Consider the following 18,678-nt stretch of genomic DNA (forward strand, 5'->3'; position numbering starts at 1 on the left):
AAAATGCGCTAACAAAGAGGCTATTTGTACAGCTTTGTACAAATAGCCTCTTCGTTTTTCTTATATTTCTCCTTTGTTCAATTTTTAATTCTAACAGTTTAGCGGCATTGGACGCTTCAGAATTAACCTTAATATGAAGATTTTAATATTAACTGCAATTATTGAGTGCTGTAACTAAGAAATCATATACTAATTTTATATCATACTTTTTAGTGAGAATCAAGCTTATAGATATAGTCTTTAAACTTGTGTTTTCCCCAGGTTTCGGCACAATGTTAATCCTCGGTAGTATAGTGGTCAGTATGCCTGCCTGTCATGTGGGAGACCGGGGTTCGATTTCTCCCTGGGGAGATGTTTTTTGGGCTCAATTCCAGTGGGGACCAATAATCATCATAATTTCCCATTTGAGTATGCTGTGCAGTTTTGGTCGCCATATCTGAGGAAAGGTATTTCTGTATTGGAAATGGTTCAAAGAAGGTTAACTAGACTAGTAAAGGGACTTTCAGATTTAGATTATGATGCTAGACTTAATAGGCTTAGTGTGTATAGCCTGGAGCAAAGGAGGGTAAGATGGAGACATGATTCAGTTTTTTACTTCCTTTTACAAAAAAGGAAGTATTGTATTCGCGAAAAAATTTTCACTAAAAAATCGCCCTTAATTTCCATTTTGCTCACCCCCAAATGAATGTTGAGTTTTTTTTTCGATTCGATCACATGCGGAAAAGTGCCTAAGAATGTATAGACACGCGAAATATCCATTTTGACCATCACCGAGGTAATTACAACGACTTTTCTCGTGACGTCTGTATGTATGTGCGTATGTGTGTATGTATCTCGCATAACTCAAAAATGGTATGTCCTAGAAAGTTGAAATTTGGTACATAGACTCGTAGTGGGGTCTAGTTGTGCACCTCCCCTTTTGGTTGCTTTCGGATGTTCCTAAGGGGGTCTTTTGCACCTTTTGGGGGGGAAATCATTGTTAATATCAATGCAAACTTAAGTGGTGTTATAATTTGGTAAACACTTGGTGACGTATCGCCAAGCTTTTGGTCGCCAAGTTTTTTCGCCAACTTGGCGACGATTCTTTTTTTTTTTTGTGCTTCTTATAAATTAATTGTTCTCCTGCCAAATATACCTAGCCATTCCTGATTTGTTATTTTATAGGTTTGGGGTCAAAATGTCGCGGCCAAAATGTCGCCGGTCCAAAATGTCGCCGGCCCAAAATGTCGCCGGCCCAAAATGTCGCCGGACCGAAATGTCGCCGGTCCAAAATGTCGCCGGTCCAAAATGTCGCCGGTCCAAAATGTCGCTGGGCCAAAATATTGCCGATCCAAAATGTCGCCGGGACAAAATGTCGCTTGTCCAAAATGTCGCCGGTCCAAAATGTCGTCGGTCCAAAATGTCGCCGGCCCAAAATGTCGCCGGTCCAAAATGCCGCCGGGCCAAAATATTGCCGATCCAAAATGTCGCCGGGCTAAAACGTTGCCTGTCCAAAATGTCGTCGGGCCAAAATGTCGCCGGGCCAAAATGTCCCCTGTCCAAAATGTTGTAGATCCAAAATTCGTTTATTCAGTTGGTAAGAAAAATTTAAATGTACAAAAATGATGTTTAACACCAAATTTGCAGAATAAATGGTTACTGCCTTTAATGAATGTCTCCGTTATAAATGGGACTGGACTAACTGAGTTTCATGATAAATTCTAAAAAGATTATTCCGTTTTGATTCGCAACTCTCGGCTGTTTTTCAGTAAACAAATAGAATACAAGCGTTACGTTATCTTATTTCTTGTGACTCGCTATCTACCAACTGTAAAACGTTCTGACGGCGTTCAGTTCTGACGTTCGCTAAATTATTTTAAACTTTTCTTCAAGAATAGTGTGCGTTTGTATGTGACCGATTTTTTGGGGACATTCTACGTCAAAACCTGTAGTAAGAATTCGAACGATACCCGCAAGTACCCATATATGATTTAGGGCTGCATGGTTTTTTGCGTCAATTCGTTCAAGAAAGTGGAGTAACAGAACGTTTTCATCGATATGCGTGACTGTCATTGCTCAAAAAAATGATGAACGGAATCAAATAAAATGTTAGGAAGCAGCAGGGGGACAGATTTTGGGCTCAATAACACCAGAAGGTGGAGGTGGAGCAATCGAATGTTTTTTCCTTTCTTTTTTATTATCTGTGATTGCTATATCTCAAAAAGTAATACAGTAGACCCTCGTTTTCAGCAGGTTTATTTTACGCGGTTTCGATTATACGCGGTTGAAGATTTGACACCTTTATTTTATTTACGCAGATGAGTTTCGGTTTTACGCAGATGCGGCAATGCAAACAGGTAACATTTTCCTCTCTTTCAAAACCCAAGCTCCTAAAGATTGCAGATTACACGTAACTAACTGCATTTTGGCGTGCTAATAATCGAACTTGGGTCCTTGGAGACATTTTATGCGATTGGTTCCAGAGCTTTTTCCATCAGAAGCAAAGTGATTAAACTCACACAGTTCAGAACTCACTGGAAGAAGAGCTTTTAGGAGTGACAAAAGAGGTCAAAACCAACGCGGATACCGACTCCGGTGACACACAACCAAAAACGCTCACATTGAAAATTTTCGAACCATCCGTAGATAATAGGAATGATCTTTCTGATTTGTTAGTGAAAGAAGATTCTATCATGGAAATGACGCAAGTGATCATGGATGAGTTAATGCTAAGCAAAGAATTGGAGGAAAAATTCTTAATGACTACCAAAAAACTATCATAGTCAGCTCTTCTTCATAAACAGAACACGAAATTAGTTTGTTTTCTTTACGCATATTGTGCATAAAAATTGATATAAGTACACATTAAACTTATTATACAATTAGTCATCACTAGAATGAAGTATTTTTTTTAATCTACGGAACCTAATTCCTATTTTGACACTAATATTAGGACTCAATTTACGCGGTTTTGATTTACGCAGCATTTCCGTGGAACATAACCCCCGCGTAAAACGAGGGTCTACTGTACAAGGGTTAAGACAAAATTTGGTCTACAGGTATATCTTAAAGCGTGAGTTGCTCATTTATTTTTGGCTTCAGTCATCCCAAAAGGATGGATCACAGAATAATTTTTATCGTTTTATGTGACTGCTATATCTCAAGAAGTAATGCGAGGATTCATACAAAAATGTAGTATACAAGTGAAATTAAACGAAAACAAGCTTTATTTTCGTTCTAAGTTGAGTTTCGTAATCGTTTACGTAAGTCAGTGTAATTAAATAAACAATGAAAAATATACTGAATTTATATATGAGAAGTTGAGCATGATATCAATAAAATCTAAATTAGCCGTGTATTCCTCTCATTTTTGTAGCACTTTAACTAGCGTGAGTGTTAAATAAAAACTGAGTTTGCATTCTTATATAATTTGCGTAGTAAAAATTCACTAATTAAAACAGCAATTTTTTCTGAGAGAGAAAAATTTATGTGTTTATTATTATTATTATCAATATTCTTTTCTTTCTGAATTACCAAGTTATATTGAGCTGGAACTATTACTTTTTGAAACTTATTTTAAAAATAAGTCTAGGTCAAAATTAATCTGAATAATCTCATTGATATCAGTTATTTCACCCTACATTATGAAATTTTTTCCTTTCTATTTAAAATTGGAAAATGTGATTAGCTGACAAGCGCTACTTCGCATGCATGGAAGTATCCTCTTGAAAACCTTCAATAAAATAGCTGTTCTGAAATTGTCCCTTGATGTTCTATCGAATATATAAATTTCATGAATGTTGAGAATTGAAAATATTTGTCATCGCGTAGAGTCGTTTTTCAAAAATCTGAGTGAAAGACACCTGTTTTAGCAGTTACGGGTTTCATTGATTTCAAAAGATTTGACGGTGAACATTTCGACGTAATTTCAGAATTTTACTCCTAAGAGATGGGAGTTCCCACGGCAGTTTTGATCTTACTTTAATCAACGTATATCTCACTGAAAACGTAGTTTTTTTTTTTTTTTTTTTTTTACAGTTCTTAGGGTAATGTTGATAAATCTATGAGAAAATTAAATTTCATTAAGATACTTTTCTACTTTATTTCCACCCTGGCCCGTGATTTCGAATTTTTCCAGTGAAAGGGGAGAGGGAGGATAACGGACGTATGTATAACCAATGCAAATTTCATAGGATTGCTATAAAAACCACTCCCACTTGTATATAAAAAAAAATTCAAAGTCGAGGGCCATTCCGCCTGATCCCCTAAATGACTGACCTGTCGCTACCGTAATAATATGCTAGAGTGAAGGAGTTATTTGTTTTTACTTCATTACGCCAAAAAATACAAACCGCCTATTCTCTTGCCATATTCAAATTGCCCCTCACTATTCTTTCATTCGCGTTTAGAACAGTTTAGTTTTACTTCCATACCAATTTTTTGTTTGAATCCTTGCGTTACACCTTGATCCTTTATGTTACATCTTGATTATTATTATTAATCAGATTAAACGAGAAAGAGAATTCCGTTGCAGCAGCCTTTCACATGTTTACGTTTGTAATAGTATACAGAAAAACGTATGTTTTTCTGAAAACTATTAATTTTCTGGAATTAATCTGATGTTTAAGAATTAAGACAGGAGAAAACGTTTGGAATTTTTGAAGGAACTTACTCTGAAAGGCATTTAATATTCTTTCGCAACTTTTATGCTGGAAAGCATCGACGTACATTTAAATTTTTCGTACAAATTGAACTAGCGATTTTTAGGCCGGCGACATTTTGGACCGGCGACATTTTGGGACGGCGACATTTTGGACCGGCGACATTTTGGACTGGCGACATTTTGGGCCGGCGACATTGTGGACCGGCGACATTTTGGACCGGCGACATTTTGGGACGGCGACATTTTGGACCGGCGACATTTCGGGCCGGCGACATTGTGGACCGGCGACATTTTGGGCCGGCGACGTTTTGGCCGCGACATTTTGTCCCGCGACATTTTGGCCGCGACATTTTGGGCGTATACCATTTTATAAGAATGAGATTAAAAAAACATATATTCAGCTCAGTGGTGACTCTTTTTTACTTCCTTTTACAAAAAAGGAAGTATTGTATTCGCAAAAAAATGTTCACTCAAAAATCGGCCTTAATTTCCATTTTGCTCACCCCCAAATGAATGCTGAGTTTTTTTTTCGACCCGACCACACGTACATATGTACCTAAGAACGTATAGACGCTCGAAATATCCATTTTGAAGTTTCCCGAGTTAATTACAACGAGTTTTCTCGTGACGTCTGTATGTACGTATGTGCGTATGTATGTCGCATAACTCAAGAACGTAATGTCCTAGAAAGTTGAAATTTGGTACGTAGACTCCTAGTGAGGTTTAGTTGTGCACCTCCTTTTTTGGTTGCATTCGGGTGTTTCTAACGGGGACTTTTGCCCCTTTTTGGGGGGAATTCATTGTTAATTTCGATGCAAACTCAAGTGGTGTTACAATTTGGCGGACACTTGGCGATATATCGCCAGTCTTTTGGTAGCCGTTTTGTTGCCAAATTTTTTCGCCAACTTGGCGACAAATTTGGCTATTTTTTTTAAAATCTGGTTTTAATGTAGCCATTGTTGGTGATATTTAGAGAGTTAGAGAGAGAATCACATTAAAATTGCAATAATAGAGAAATAACATTAAATTGGTGTAAAAGGAAGTCATGTGATGCACACATCAGCTCGTTTAATTTATCAAAATGAATGATGTTAATGGATTCAATTTTTGCACGGAAAGCAGGACGAGGGGTAATTGTTTTAAGCAATTCAAATCTTGGGCTAACCTGGAAATAAGGAAAAACTACTACTTTAGTAGGGTTGTGGGCACTTGGAACAGCTTACCGGAAGAGGTGGTAATGAGTTAGGTGGTGGATAGCTTTAAATGGGCCATTGATCTTCATTGAGGACTAATAAATTGACTAGGACCAGCGTAGCTGGGCCAAGAGCCTGTTCCTGCTCATCACATTTGTATTTGTATATTTAGATTGAAGAAACAGATATCTTATCCTTTGCGTTTGCACTTTCGCGGGACAACATTTGAATTTACCGAACACCCTCCAAAGTTTCCTCCTGAGCTGCAGGCCGATTTGCCCAAGAGATACCATTTCTTTTACTATTTTTTATTTTACAACTGAGATCAAAATAAAAAATATATATTATTTTTGTTTAAAAGAGATTACTAGAAAATATTAGGTAACAAAGCCACATTTGTTAACAGTTGCTATTAATTCAAGAATGTTAAAAAACAAGCAAATTAGTAGACAGCTAAGCTGTCTATTACAGAAATTTCGATAAACAATCAAGCCAGCAATAATAGTTGCCAATAGCAGTCATTTTCTTATTAATAGGCCTTTATACATGTAATCGAACCAATCGGTAGTCAGTTTTTTAAAAACTGCAAGGAGAGTCGGTGAAAATTAAAGAAAAAGAAGCCTAGAGTCAGAGTCTGCATGTTTTCGAACCCCCCACTCTGACTTCTTTACCCTAAAATCAGACTCCATAGCCCTGTGAATAACCATAGCAGGGTGGCGACAGGAACTGGAAAAAAAAGTTCCCTGGCTTTTCCCTGATTAAGTTCACCAAATTTTCCTGATTTACGTTATCAATGATAATGGTTTCCTTTCTTTGTCCTACCTGAAAAAGCATTGCATATTAAATAGAATAGTGTTTAGAACGGTTTAAGCTGTCAATTAAAAAATATAATATATAAGATGCTCCTTTTTTTTGGTAAAAATAGTGTATTAAATTATCGACAGAGAAATATTGTAAGAAATCTAAAACAAATACTTTACTTCCAGGAACCAGTTAACATAAGAATTCTAAGAAATTATTAAAACCACTCTTAAAGAAATATACTAATCATGATAAAACTAAAATATTTAAATGAAAATACTCTTGAACTGAATTTTCAAGTAGTATAATTGTTGCTGCAAGTATAACAAGTGATAGCTAAAGTATAGTATAGAAGTAATGTAGTTTTACTTATGTAAATAATACTGCTGTGTGCAGGTAAACTACAGTATCTGCAGAAATTAGTTTTCAAGATATTTGAAGAAATGTGTGGTGGATTCAATACTAACAATAGGAAAATGTTGGAATTAGGGGTTTTTTTTGCGCCTCTTTTTCAGCGGAAACTAAATAAGCGAGTATGTACAATAAAGATAACGTACAGTAGACAACAAAAATGCAAAAAAAAAAAAAAAGGTGCAGTTACTGCCCTTTACTTGCACACAGCAGAATAGCCATATTTATATAAACCAAATTGAAATCTTTCAACAACCAGTCATATTGAGCTATTCTCTAATCAAGAACTTAGGTTTTAATGAATGAATGCAGCATTTTAACTATTAAAAAATAATAAAAATATTTACTTATGTACACAACTCAATTTCAAATAATTTCATGAGTTGTCGGGGAAAAAAAAAACAAAAAAACCTTAGATTACTTTTTAGTAACAAACAACATTGCCATTCAAAAATAATTATTAATTTCAAAATGCATATGGTTTTAAAATAAAAGAGTTTTAAAATAAAAAAAAAAAAACTTTGTGTAATCTGAAGTGACAGTAAATAATACCAAGGCAAAAAAAATATTGATTTCCAGTCAAAATTCAATTTTAGCATTAAAATTAAAAATGGCAAGTGATAACTTTTAAGATTTTTCCAGCATTAATTAAAAAAACAGAGATTTTTTCTTGAAATCGTTATAACAGTATGAATTACTTCAAGACAGTGAGTAAAGGCAAGGGAGCAAAGTCATTAATGACTGCTTCCTCTTAGCTAGTAGGGTTGTTTATCTTACGTTGCTTGGAAGGAAAATTAAAGCAAGGTAAAATAAACAACTTTACAGACAGAGAAGTGATATCAGGAAGTTCATCCTAAGATTGAATACTTTGACCTTGAGGGAAAAAAATGCAAATATGCGGCACTGTATAATCATACCTCATTAATTTTACTTTTTTAAAACAAATAATTGGTGGAAAATTTGTAGGGAATCAAAGTATGCTTCGTTTTGAGGGAAATTTTTTTTCCCTTCATTTGATCAATTTTCCCTGAATTTTTGTTATTTTTTTGAAATTTCCTGATATTTCCCTGAGTGATAAAGTTTTTCCCTGATCTGTCGCCACCCTGCATAGATTTGGTGAGGGGGGAGGGCATTCTTTAGCATGACCCTTCTATAATGGTAGTCTCTATCCGCCCCTGGTTCTAATAAGGAAGCTTGGGAGATTGGAGTCATTTTTTGAAATTGGTTCCAGTGGTATAGTGCAACCTCGATATCTCAAACCACTGGGGACGGGGAAAAAATTAGAGATATCGAGTTATCAAGGTTTAAAAAAAAATAACACTAGTAACTCTCACAACACACTACTATGCAAAATGCATTTATATATGTACTGTGGGACCACTTCGAATTATCATCAATAAAGTAGTCTTCAATATTTTACTAGATTTGAAATTTTATAATTATCAAAAGTATACAGGATGAGATTTTGAAATGAACAACAATTTCAGCTTTGTTTTTCACCTAAAAATTTAAAAAATGTAATTTTATCTTCAACCAGTAACCCCACATTCAAAATGTTCTCAGCAGCCAGTTTGTGAGTTAAAAAAGCAGAATAATAAAAATGAGAAACGCATTTTCCGTTTTCGCTTGAAAAGTGATGCGTGAAAAATCAACCCCCTTTCCCCTTTATAAAATATTCAATGTATCAATGCAACAGTAATTTAAATATTAATTTTTTATGGAGAGTAAATAACAAAGTCACTCAGAGTAACTTTGATTTAAACTATGAGACCGGAAAAATTCTTATCTCCGAGTTTAATCTCCAAGTTAACTTTTAATAAGAAATAATATCAATTTGGCTATGCTGTAAGAATGATAGAAGTTTGAAGAGAAAACTATGATTAGTATATGTAATATAAATTTGAAGAAAAAAAAACATTATTAAATGAAAATTACGCACAAAATGAGTGCTTTGGATTTCATCATGCTAAATGATAGAGTGATTTTCACTAAAATCTGCTTGGAGAACACATTCTTTTTGTGTCATATACATATATATTTTTTAATTATTCAAATAAAGTGCATTAATGAAGCAAAGTTTGAGAAATTAAGTAACTTTTCTCTAGAATACTTTTATACAAGTTATAAAGCATTAATTGCTAGTGTAGAATTATTAACACCAATTGAATTTAATGCATGATTTGGAGGACAAAAATCCTACTTTGAGTGGAATACATGTGTATTTAAATAATTTTTTTAAAAAATAAAATTAAATATCCACTAACGTTTATAAAAATTTGAAAACCATAGCATCAGAAGTTTAATTATATCACATCACATGTCATACATTATATTTTCATTGCTCATCCTGTACTTTTTTTCCATTTAATTGAAAATAAACGCGTGTTACGGACGTGACACATACTGCTTTTTGTTATTTCCGAAACAAAAAATGTTATATCTGTAACGCCATTTAAAAAAAAACTAAAGAAATTGTACTGTTTTAAACTGTGGCAAACAATACTCTGATGATTTGCTAAAAGGACAGAAACGGATTTCTTTTAATTTTGATTTTTTACGAAGAAATGACAATTTTGCTAAATTTTTGTTAATGTTAATAGTTTAAACTGTACTGCAATTAATTTGGTTTATTTTTATTTTGCTATTAGAAATAAGAGGTTGAAAATGTGGTATTTTTTTCGGATTCTTATGAAGACCCTAATATTATACTTCCAAGTGGGAAAAGTTTATTATTTAATATTTATTAAAAAATCAATGCAATATTCTGAAAATACACATTTTAAGCTTTACGATGATATATAATATAGCAACATAACTGCAATATGAAATTTTGACCTACTGGTTTCACTTTTCATGGAATCTATCATGTGCAAATACAAAAACACATTGCAGATGATAAAATACATAGCAAAAAGAACTGTAGGATATCGTAAGAAACAATAAATATTACACAAATTACGCATTATTAATTCTGTTTTAAAATGCGCTAATTTGTTTTAGATGTTTTGGTCGTAAATGAATCAATTAAAGATGCTTTCAGTGTTCTTTCATTTTGATTACCGGACAAGAAAGAATGTTTTAAATAGCTTTAACTAAAAAGTTGTGTTTCACGATTTCTCAAGTTGTGTACTGAAGTATAAGTTGATAATTCATAATACCCTTATTCTCCGAACTTAAAAATTTTAGCACTTGGCATACAGTTCAAAACAATCATGAAAATAAGCAAATCTATTAAATTAACACAAAGCTAAAAAGAATTTCCTCACATTTGAGTCAAAAAATGATCTTATATGATAACTTCGTATGTTTCAATATTTGAGCTACATAGCCCTAATTTTTCTTCTTCAAAATTATCATAAAATTTATGGGTATCTCTTGGAAAAACGAACAAGAAAAAAAAATATATGAAGAATATATTTAGAAACTTAAAAAAATTATCTTAAATGCAACCATTATTTGTCTCTTTTTCAACATTTAAATAGAATGTTTGATACATAAAATATTAACTTTTGATTAAATTTATGAAATTAGCGTGCTTAAATTTATATTGAACTTACTTATACGAAAACTTCATTTCCCCGAGATCTGATTCCGGTCGCCATGTTGGATCATACGGAAGTGAATGATACAGAAAAAATAAAGCTTTTAAAAGGCCTTTGTTTTAAACAAAAATTATATTTAAAAATCTATATTGTTTTTAAATAAATTTTTACGTAGGAAAAAACAAGACAGCAGCGTTAAATAAAAAACTTGATATTTTATCCCAGTTTTTGACCAATCAGACTGCTGGAATTTCAATCAGAAATCGTCATTTTGGCTAGGGTGACGTCACAAGCGTATTCCATGGACCGCCATTGCTGGAGAAAGACGTAAAGTATATAGCTTGTGAAATTTGTGTACGAAGAATTGGATGTTTGTGACATGGTTTTAAAATTTTATACTAACCATAACTTCTAGTTACCTTAATCCACTATATTAGAACCTGGGGAATGGCGTTACAGAGCGAGATTTCCCCACGATTGATAGGGGATGCAAACAAAGACACAAAGATTGACGGAGATACAAAAAGGTCGAGTATCAAACAAAATCCCAACAATTTCTATTCAAACTATCACTTGGTAACTTTTACTTTTTGGGTGGGTTAAGATTTTATTTACATTGAAACTAGAAAGACGAGGATGAGCATTTTTGCTTGTTCTCGGGTCAGCCATTAAGATATTAAAACTTCACTAAAATCGAAATAAGTTATCAATAGATCAACCTTAATATTGAAGTTAAGTGCATGTAAGTGGAAAACTAATCTTTTTTTTTCTTCGAAATTGGAATTAAATAATTCCTTAATGAGGGTTAATGAGTAATCTTAATTTATTAACGATCTCATATTACCAAACATGGCCGACGATTATATTATTCCGTCGGTTATGCTGACGAAGGAGTTGACAATGGCGACTAGCATTAGAATAGTCGCCTAAGTAAGTACGAAATATAGAATTTAGAAATGTGCAATATTATGATTAGTAATTGGAAATCTAATTCTAGATTTCATTTAATTGTTAATGACATGTGGTTAATCCATTACTCTCTGAAAACAATTTTTATTTATTTGTTTTATTTTATTTCAGTGTTTTTTCAAATAGTTTTATGACTTGAGTGTATTTTTAGTCTTTGACCTACTAAGCTAAAATTGTTGAACTTGGTTTCCTTGGTTTCAACGATGTAGGCCCCGTCGCTTAAGTAAAAATTCAGTGCGAGCCTGTCCTGCATATTGAAACTAAATTCTATTTAGTACAATATTTTTAATAATTGTTCCCAATTATGTACAGGTGTCAATAATTTCAAGTAAGTCCTTTTTTTTTTTCAACTTTTACTTGTAAACTGGCGTTTGTAATTTTAAGAATTCATCTTCACTGCATGTGATTGCGCAATTCTTGGCCTTGGTTGCCGCGTCATGTTTTTTTTTTCCACCTTTCTATTTTCCACTACGCTTTCCTGTTCCTTATTTGTATTTGATCAGTCCATTTTTATTGCTCTAAATTTGATTCTTTTCTCCTTTTTTGTTTGATTTTAATCAATATTTTAACAATTCAGAAAACAGTAATGGCAATGCTATTTGTCCTTTCTAGTATCGGGAAACATCTGCTGTGAAAAAGAGGGGGGGGGGGGGGAATTAAAAAAAAAGTTTTTGTTACGAACTTAAGTTGGTAATATGAGTTAAAATGTACATTTAAGGTGAATAAGGTTCGTAAAATTGCTCATTTTATTCTATAAAAACATTTTAAAATTTTATTTTGTAGCCTCCTTAAAAGTGTTTAGTTGTTTGGAATCGAGAATTTCTTCGTCCAGTTTAAAATTTTAACTGTAATTTTGTCTCATATAACTTTAATTTCTAGTAATTGCGGTCGATTGTTTCGTCATATTGTTTTTCATTTTTTTCCTCGAAAGCTGATTAATTTGATAAAACTTTTAATTTTGGAAAAATAATTTCATTTAAAAGTTTTAATTATTTTGCAAAAAAAAAAAAATTTTTTTTTGAAATTTATATGAGATTTTTAATTTTGCAGTTTTCGAAAATGTAATTGTTTTTGTTGTGTATCCGTGAGTTTACTTCAAAGGATAAGAAATTATTACTCTCTTTGTCTTCTAGAAAATTTGATTTTTTTACTCGAAGACAGGACTTGGTAATTTACAAAAACTAATGCAAGGTGCAATGATGTTGATGTTGTCGAGTCTAGGCTGGGAGGTCTCCTACTTCTTTTGTTGGAACCCAAGCAAGCTCCCCCCCCCCCCCGGCGTTTCCATTTATTAGGTCCGTGGAGTTACATTCTAATGCGGGAAGTGGAGTTCAGGTGAATTTCTCGCATTGAAGAAAGGGTCTCTTTCAACTCCAAAACATGAAACCAATTTTATCGCACATGATTGCCATATTAATTTCATTTGCCTGGTGCTTTAAGGAGACTAAATTCTTACACTACAATCAAACTTAGAAGCTTTGAAAAAGGTTGATACTCTTGATCCGATTCTAGTTATCAAAAATCCAAAACTGTTTTTCAAGAGTTCAATGCAGCATTTTTTTTTTTTTTTTGCTTAGCTCCATTTTTACTCAGACTTGTATAAGTCAAATATGAGAATTGTTTTATTGTATTTTAAGTTATGTTTAATAATAGGAAATTTTAATCCAGGAAAACTTTTTACTTTGCTATTTTCTTTCTAGCATTGTTAGCCTATTTAATAGATTATCTTTGGTTTTACTCAAAAAATGAATTTAATTGGCCGTCCATAATATTTTGGAAAACCTTGTCAATCATGTGATGTTTTGAGTTTTAAGTATGTTTCAGAAATTTTAGAGGACTTTTTTTTTACATTTTGCTTCGATTTCCACCTTTTTTTTTACCCCTGGAATAACATAGGCTATTGCTACAGGATACTCCCACTCCCCACCGATCATCAATGTATTTCACTTCCGGTTTAGTTCTCCGAGGATGGCAGTTGTGCGAAAATTTATGTTGCGAAATTTAATTAGCAGTTCCTTTTTTTTTCGCTAAAATACCCCCCCTCCCCCTTTTTTTAGCCGTTTTATTTTGTAGATAAAACATCTTTTTTTCTCATTGAAAATTTAAAAGAATGAAGCAGAGATTTTAGGTACATTGTTGGGAAGTAAAAGTGATTTTCCGCTTTTTATCAAGGCCCCAGATTCTGCTTTTGGTGCAAAAGGAATTAATATTGTAGCAGGATATCTTTCAACTTTTAGTTAATAATAATAATAATAATCGACCATATTTAGGAATCATTTTTTTCCCCCGTTTTTGTGGCACACTCGTTTAGAAACCTTTTCCCTACTGATTGAGCAATTGCAAAAAAAAAAAAAAAAAAAAAATCTCCAAATATTTATGCATCTAATTTTCCATTTTTCTGAAACACCTGTTTGAAAATTTTTGCTGTACTGAGACAAAAGCTTCCGCTCAAATCCACCTCCCCCCATATTTTGCTTCATTAGAAAAGAAATGTAAAAAAATTAATTTGCCGCCTTTAAGTAGCTGCTTAATTAGAAATGTTCGCCTCACTAATCGGATTTTTGGGTTGGTTAAGCATAAAAAATCACAAACAAAAATGACATACTATTTTTTATTTCACCATAATTTATGAAAAACGTCAAGATGTTTTCGCAGATATGTAACAAGAGCTAGGGATGGACATGGCACTTCCTGCGGCATTGATTGGGGGGGGGGGGGGCTTGTTTTTAGCAGTCATTTTTCCTTTTTGGGCAATGTTTTTGGCGTAGTTTAAGCATCTTTTCAAGGCTCATGAATAGAAAAAGTTTTAGCGGGCCCAATCATTTTTTTCTCTTTTCTTTTAAGCAGAATCTCAAGCTAGGAACGTTAAGGCTAAAATTTTCTACACGTTTGACTTTTTAATTTTTGAAAAAAAAAATGTAACATTCATTCAACTTTGTAATGCAAAAAAATTTAAACATACCTTTCGATAATAATTAAATACCTTCGTTCAAAAAGTAAAAAAAAATAAAACAACGCCAGTTGGCTCAAATTTGCAGGAAACGCAGACACATGTTTCGGGATTGCGAGGAACCACTTTTTCCAAGTCTAAAAAAAGTGCACTTATGACTGAAAAAATGTCCGACAAAAGAAGTGAACTTGTGGACTAAAAGGCATTCGGCAAAAGTTTTGTCGGATATCTTTTCTTTCTTATGCTCACTTATTTAGCATTGAAAGCTAGGATTCTTGTAACCCTAAGCACGTGTCTGCAGTTTCCAACACATTTGCCTTTAACGTAGTTTCATTTTTTTTTTTTTTTGTCTTTAAACCTTAAGACAGTTTAGTTAGGTGATCGATTTTTTTTCCAAAGTCTGAGTAAAATTACCTCTACCGGAATATAACGTAACACAGAGCATCTTTCCTTCGTCAAAGAACATGTTTACACATAAATAGTCTAGGCTAAAGATTTTTGATTAGTTTTTCTTACGTAATTTCCAAAATGATAGCTGTAATTACGTGTGTCATTCATGGGGGGCGGCGGCACTGATTATTCAACCTAAAGGACAACAAACATTCGAAGTGGAATAATAAATAGTAATAATATAAAATTAAATTAATGTTTCAGGGGTAAACATTTTCGTGGATATCTTCCACCACACTTAGTGTAAACTCTTTTCTCATCAGGCAAGGAATGTCTAATTTACAGAAAGGTTAATTACCCCTCAAAAGCGGGAAAATGTACCCTATAAGTTTTTGAATTTAATTAGCGTGCCCTTGCACAGACAGTATTTACCTTCTAAGAGCCGAGCCGTACTAAGATTGACAAGGTTAAAATTAAAAAAAAACAAGGGCTTGGGGGGGGGGGGAGGGTCCCCCCCCCCGCTGTGGCACTGGTTGTGCTTACAAACGCTTGAAGAACGTTAATAATTGCGCAAAAATGACAAGAACACATATAGGAGCGAACTGAGTCCATCCCCCCAAAAAGACGTCAACCTTGATTCCCACCGCACAGACTCGAGAGCGAAAAAAAAACTGAGTCGGACAGGCTTGAGGACGTGCAAAAAAAAAAAAAAAAAAAAAAAAAGAAAGAATTTTGACATCTTGAATTCAAATTATGTTTTTCGCAATCACGAGTGTGTGTATGTAGGCGTGTGTGTTTGTGAGTACGGGTTATGTGTATGTGTGTGTAGGCATATGTGTTTGTGTCTGTGTGCATGTATGAATGTGTGGGTAGTTGTGTATGTGTGTGTATGTGTGGGTGTCTGTCTGTATGTATGCGTGTGTGTAAGTTTGTATGTGTGTTTGTGTGTGTGTATGTGCGCGTGTGTGTGTGGAGTTGTGTATGTATGCGCGTGTGTGTAGGACATGGATGCAACCTGGAGACGGCTTTCGCTATAGGAGCAGCATCGTGAGGAGCCAGCCGGTCGACGGTGATGGTGCGGAGGGTGGCGGTGGGAAAAATCAGCGTAACGCCAAAAACAGTCAAATGAGAACAATAAGCAATCGTGATTGCTCAAAAAAAGACGCACAGGTTTGAGAGTGCTAAAAAACAAAGGTGCACACGTTCGAGGGCGCAAAAAGAAAACGAAAGCGCATAGGTTCGATGGCGCACCGGCCCGCTGGCCAGTCTGCCCACATATCGCATTTTCCGAATTTACTGCTGTCAGATAGTCTTGTAATATTCCATAAGGCCACTGAAAAGAAGTAGGCCACTCTACCAAAGATATCTTTGACTCTACTCTCCCGATTCATTCGGGAATCCCCTCGACATTTCTTTCTTTAAGTAAACCCTAAAAAACGAATTCTAATATCTCCCGAATTTTCAACAGAACAACGGTATTCCTCAGGACCCGATTAAGATATCAAGGGGCCCTAGGCCAAATATTTTTTGGGGAGCCCCTTGTATTCAAATTTAACTTTAGGACATTGGCTGTAACAATATTAGCCATAGATTATAGTAATTTCAGCCATTTGGGGGGCCCTAGGACACGGCCTAGTTGGCCTATTCAGTAATCAGGCCCTGGATTCCCTAAAAGAAAAGAGATTTTTCTGTGATTAGAAGTTCGAGAACAATTCTTGGCACCAAAAACCATCCTGATCTCAAAGCAAAATCAAAATCTTTTCTTACACAGGGCGAAATCAAGCCAAGGTTTTCTCCAGGCCCTGGTAAAATTTGGTGCCCCTCTCATAAAAAAATCTAATCTGCACATTTTCAAATTTCCAGGAAAGGAAAGTAAGAGATTTGCCCTATTTTTGGTGTCCTAAAATTGTGGTGCCCTGGTCAACGGACCTGCAGGACCAGATATTAATCAGGCCCTGTTTATACACGTATAAGCGGCTGGTGCACGAAAAAGTGGGGGGGGGGGGGGGGGCGTAGCCTCTCAGACCTTTTTTTTTTGCTGTAAAATTGGGCCATAATATTTTATGGCTTTTCAAAAAACTGATTTAATGTCTTCTAAAAATGTGGAATATGGAATCAAGATCTGGGACGGATATCCACGTAGTCTTTCCCCTTCCGTTTTCAGCAGGTTCCACTCTTCTTTATCTTCTTTACTAATAATAAAGCTGAAGGTCTGTCCGGAGGATGTCTGTGACGCGCATAGCGCCTAGACCGTTCGGCCGATTTTCATGAAATTTGGCACAAAGTTAGTTTACTTAAAATACACCGCCAGCTCAGTTATTCCATCAGAGGACTGCAGTTTCGTGCTTTTTAGCACTCATCAGCCCGGAATAGGAATCACATGAGCTGGAGGCTCAATGATGGAATAACTGAGCTGGCGGTGTATTTTAAGTATTTCTGCCTTAACCCTGGCTTTAGGGCGGTAACTTACTACAAAATACAAAGTTAGTTTGTAGCATGGGGTGTGTGCACCTCGAAGCGATTTTTCGAAAATTTGATGTGGTTCTTTTTCTATTCCAATTTTAAGAACAAAAATATCATAAGATGGGCGAGTAAATTACGAAATTATCATAACGTAGAACTGTAACATGGGCACAAGCCAATTGGCGAGATACGAAATTATCATAACGTGGAACCGTAACATGGGTACAAGCCAATTGGCTAGAAAATTCACCATACATTATTTGTAAATATATAGGCGAACCAAAAGACCTTTTAATTTTTTCTATTACGGGCAAAGCCGTGCGGGTACCACTAGTATGAAATAAGATGAGAAAAGTTCATTTATTTAGAATTTTTAGCTTTTACTTTCGTGAAATAAATCAATCCACCCAATAAAAAATCATTTTTCAATTCATCATTATTTTTTAACTCTGAAAAGTGAGGGGGCAAGGTCCCTTTGCTTTTGGTAGCGAGGAGGCAGTTGCCTCCCACCCTCCCCGTACGTGCCGCTTACGCATACACACAAGTCGAACATAACTGATCGTTTTAAAAACATATTGAATTCATTTTCTTTCTTTTCTGCTGCAAGTAATGTTCATTTTACTTATAAGAGAAAAACTTATGCCTCTTTTTAAATCCCCCCCATCCACCCCAACCTGAAAGTAGTTGATTTTTTTTTTTAATTTCAAAGAAGTAAAATTAGTACAATATGGGAACACTTTCTGGATTTTGGATACTCACTTTTTTCCTGGTTTTGCGCGCAAAATCTCTGATTTTTTGTTCAATTTAAATGAAAGTAATACTTCATATCCTATTTGAAGCGGGGGCGTTTAGTCCGCAGATGTTGCTTTTTTTATGCAGTCTGTCGATCAATACAATAAATAAATAATTTTTTTAGTAAAAATTATTTTGCGCTTTTGTTCAACAGGCTTTTGTATCGCATATATGAGAAGAAAAAAAAAAGCATCGTAAATCGAAAGCGGATATTAAAAGATTGTTGCATACTTGTAGTAAAACGCTTATTCAATGGCATATCTGAGAGGTCTCGCGCCCCTGGCAAACTTTAGGGATTGCGCGCCCCCCCCCCCCCCGCTCCATTTCATAGAAATACAATAAAATCAATGACATTATCAATTGATATTGAAACATTAATAGAGTTCGTTCTTGAACCAAAGAGGGGGTTCATTTTTCAGTTCTGCTTATAACTTAGCAGAACTGAAATCTGCTAGTTATCGGCTTTCTTTATAAAAAAAAAGCATTAATTTTGAAAATTTTGTCTAAAAGCACCAGAAGAATATG

General features: G+C 34.5%; 2 protein-coding genes across 2 annotated transcripts in view; one reads left to right on the top strand and one right to left on the bottom strand.

Annotated features, from left to right (window-relative positions):
• The window catches only part of LOC129223887 (reactive oxygen species modulator 1-like), a 76,717-nt gene extending 66,062 nt beyond the window's left edge, over positions 1-10,655 (bottom strand). Inside the window, exon 1 of the mRNA XM_054858259.1 lies at positions 10,605-10,655. The gene's annotated coding sequence lies outside the window, so the exon portion shown is untranslated. The remainder of the gene's footprint in view (positions 1-10,604) is intronic.
• Positions 10,656-10,910: 255 nt separating this feature from the next.
• The window catches only part of LOC129224293 (zinc finger CCCH domain-containing protein 4-like), a 77,590-nt gene continuing 69,822 nt past the window's right edge, over positions 10,911-18,678 (top strand). Inside the window, exon 1 of the mRNA XM_054858725.1 lies at positions 10,911-11,116. Coding sequence (XP_054714700.1) covers positions 11,037-11,116 — 80 coding nt within the window. The 5' untranslated portion in view covers positions 10,911-11,036. The remainder of the gene's footprint in view (positions 11,117-18,678) is intronic.

Source organism: Uloborus diversus, chromosome 6 (assembly GCF_026930045.1).
Source record: "Uloborus diversus isolate 005 chromosome 6, Udiv.v.3.1, whole genome shotgun sequence".
In the NCBI taxonomy this organism is placed as follows: Eukaryota; Metazoa; Arthropoda; class Arachnida; order Araneae; family Uloboridae; genus Uloborus; species Uloborus diversus.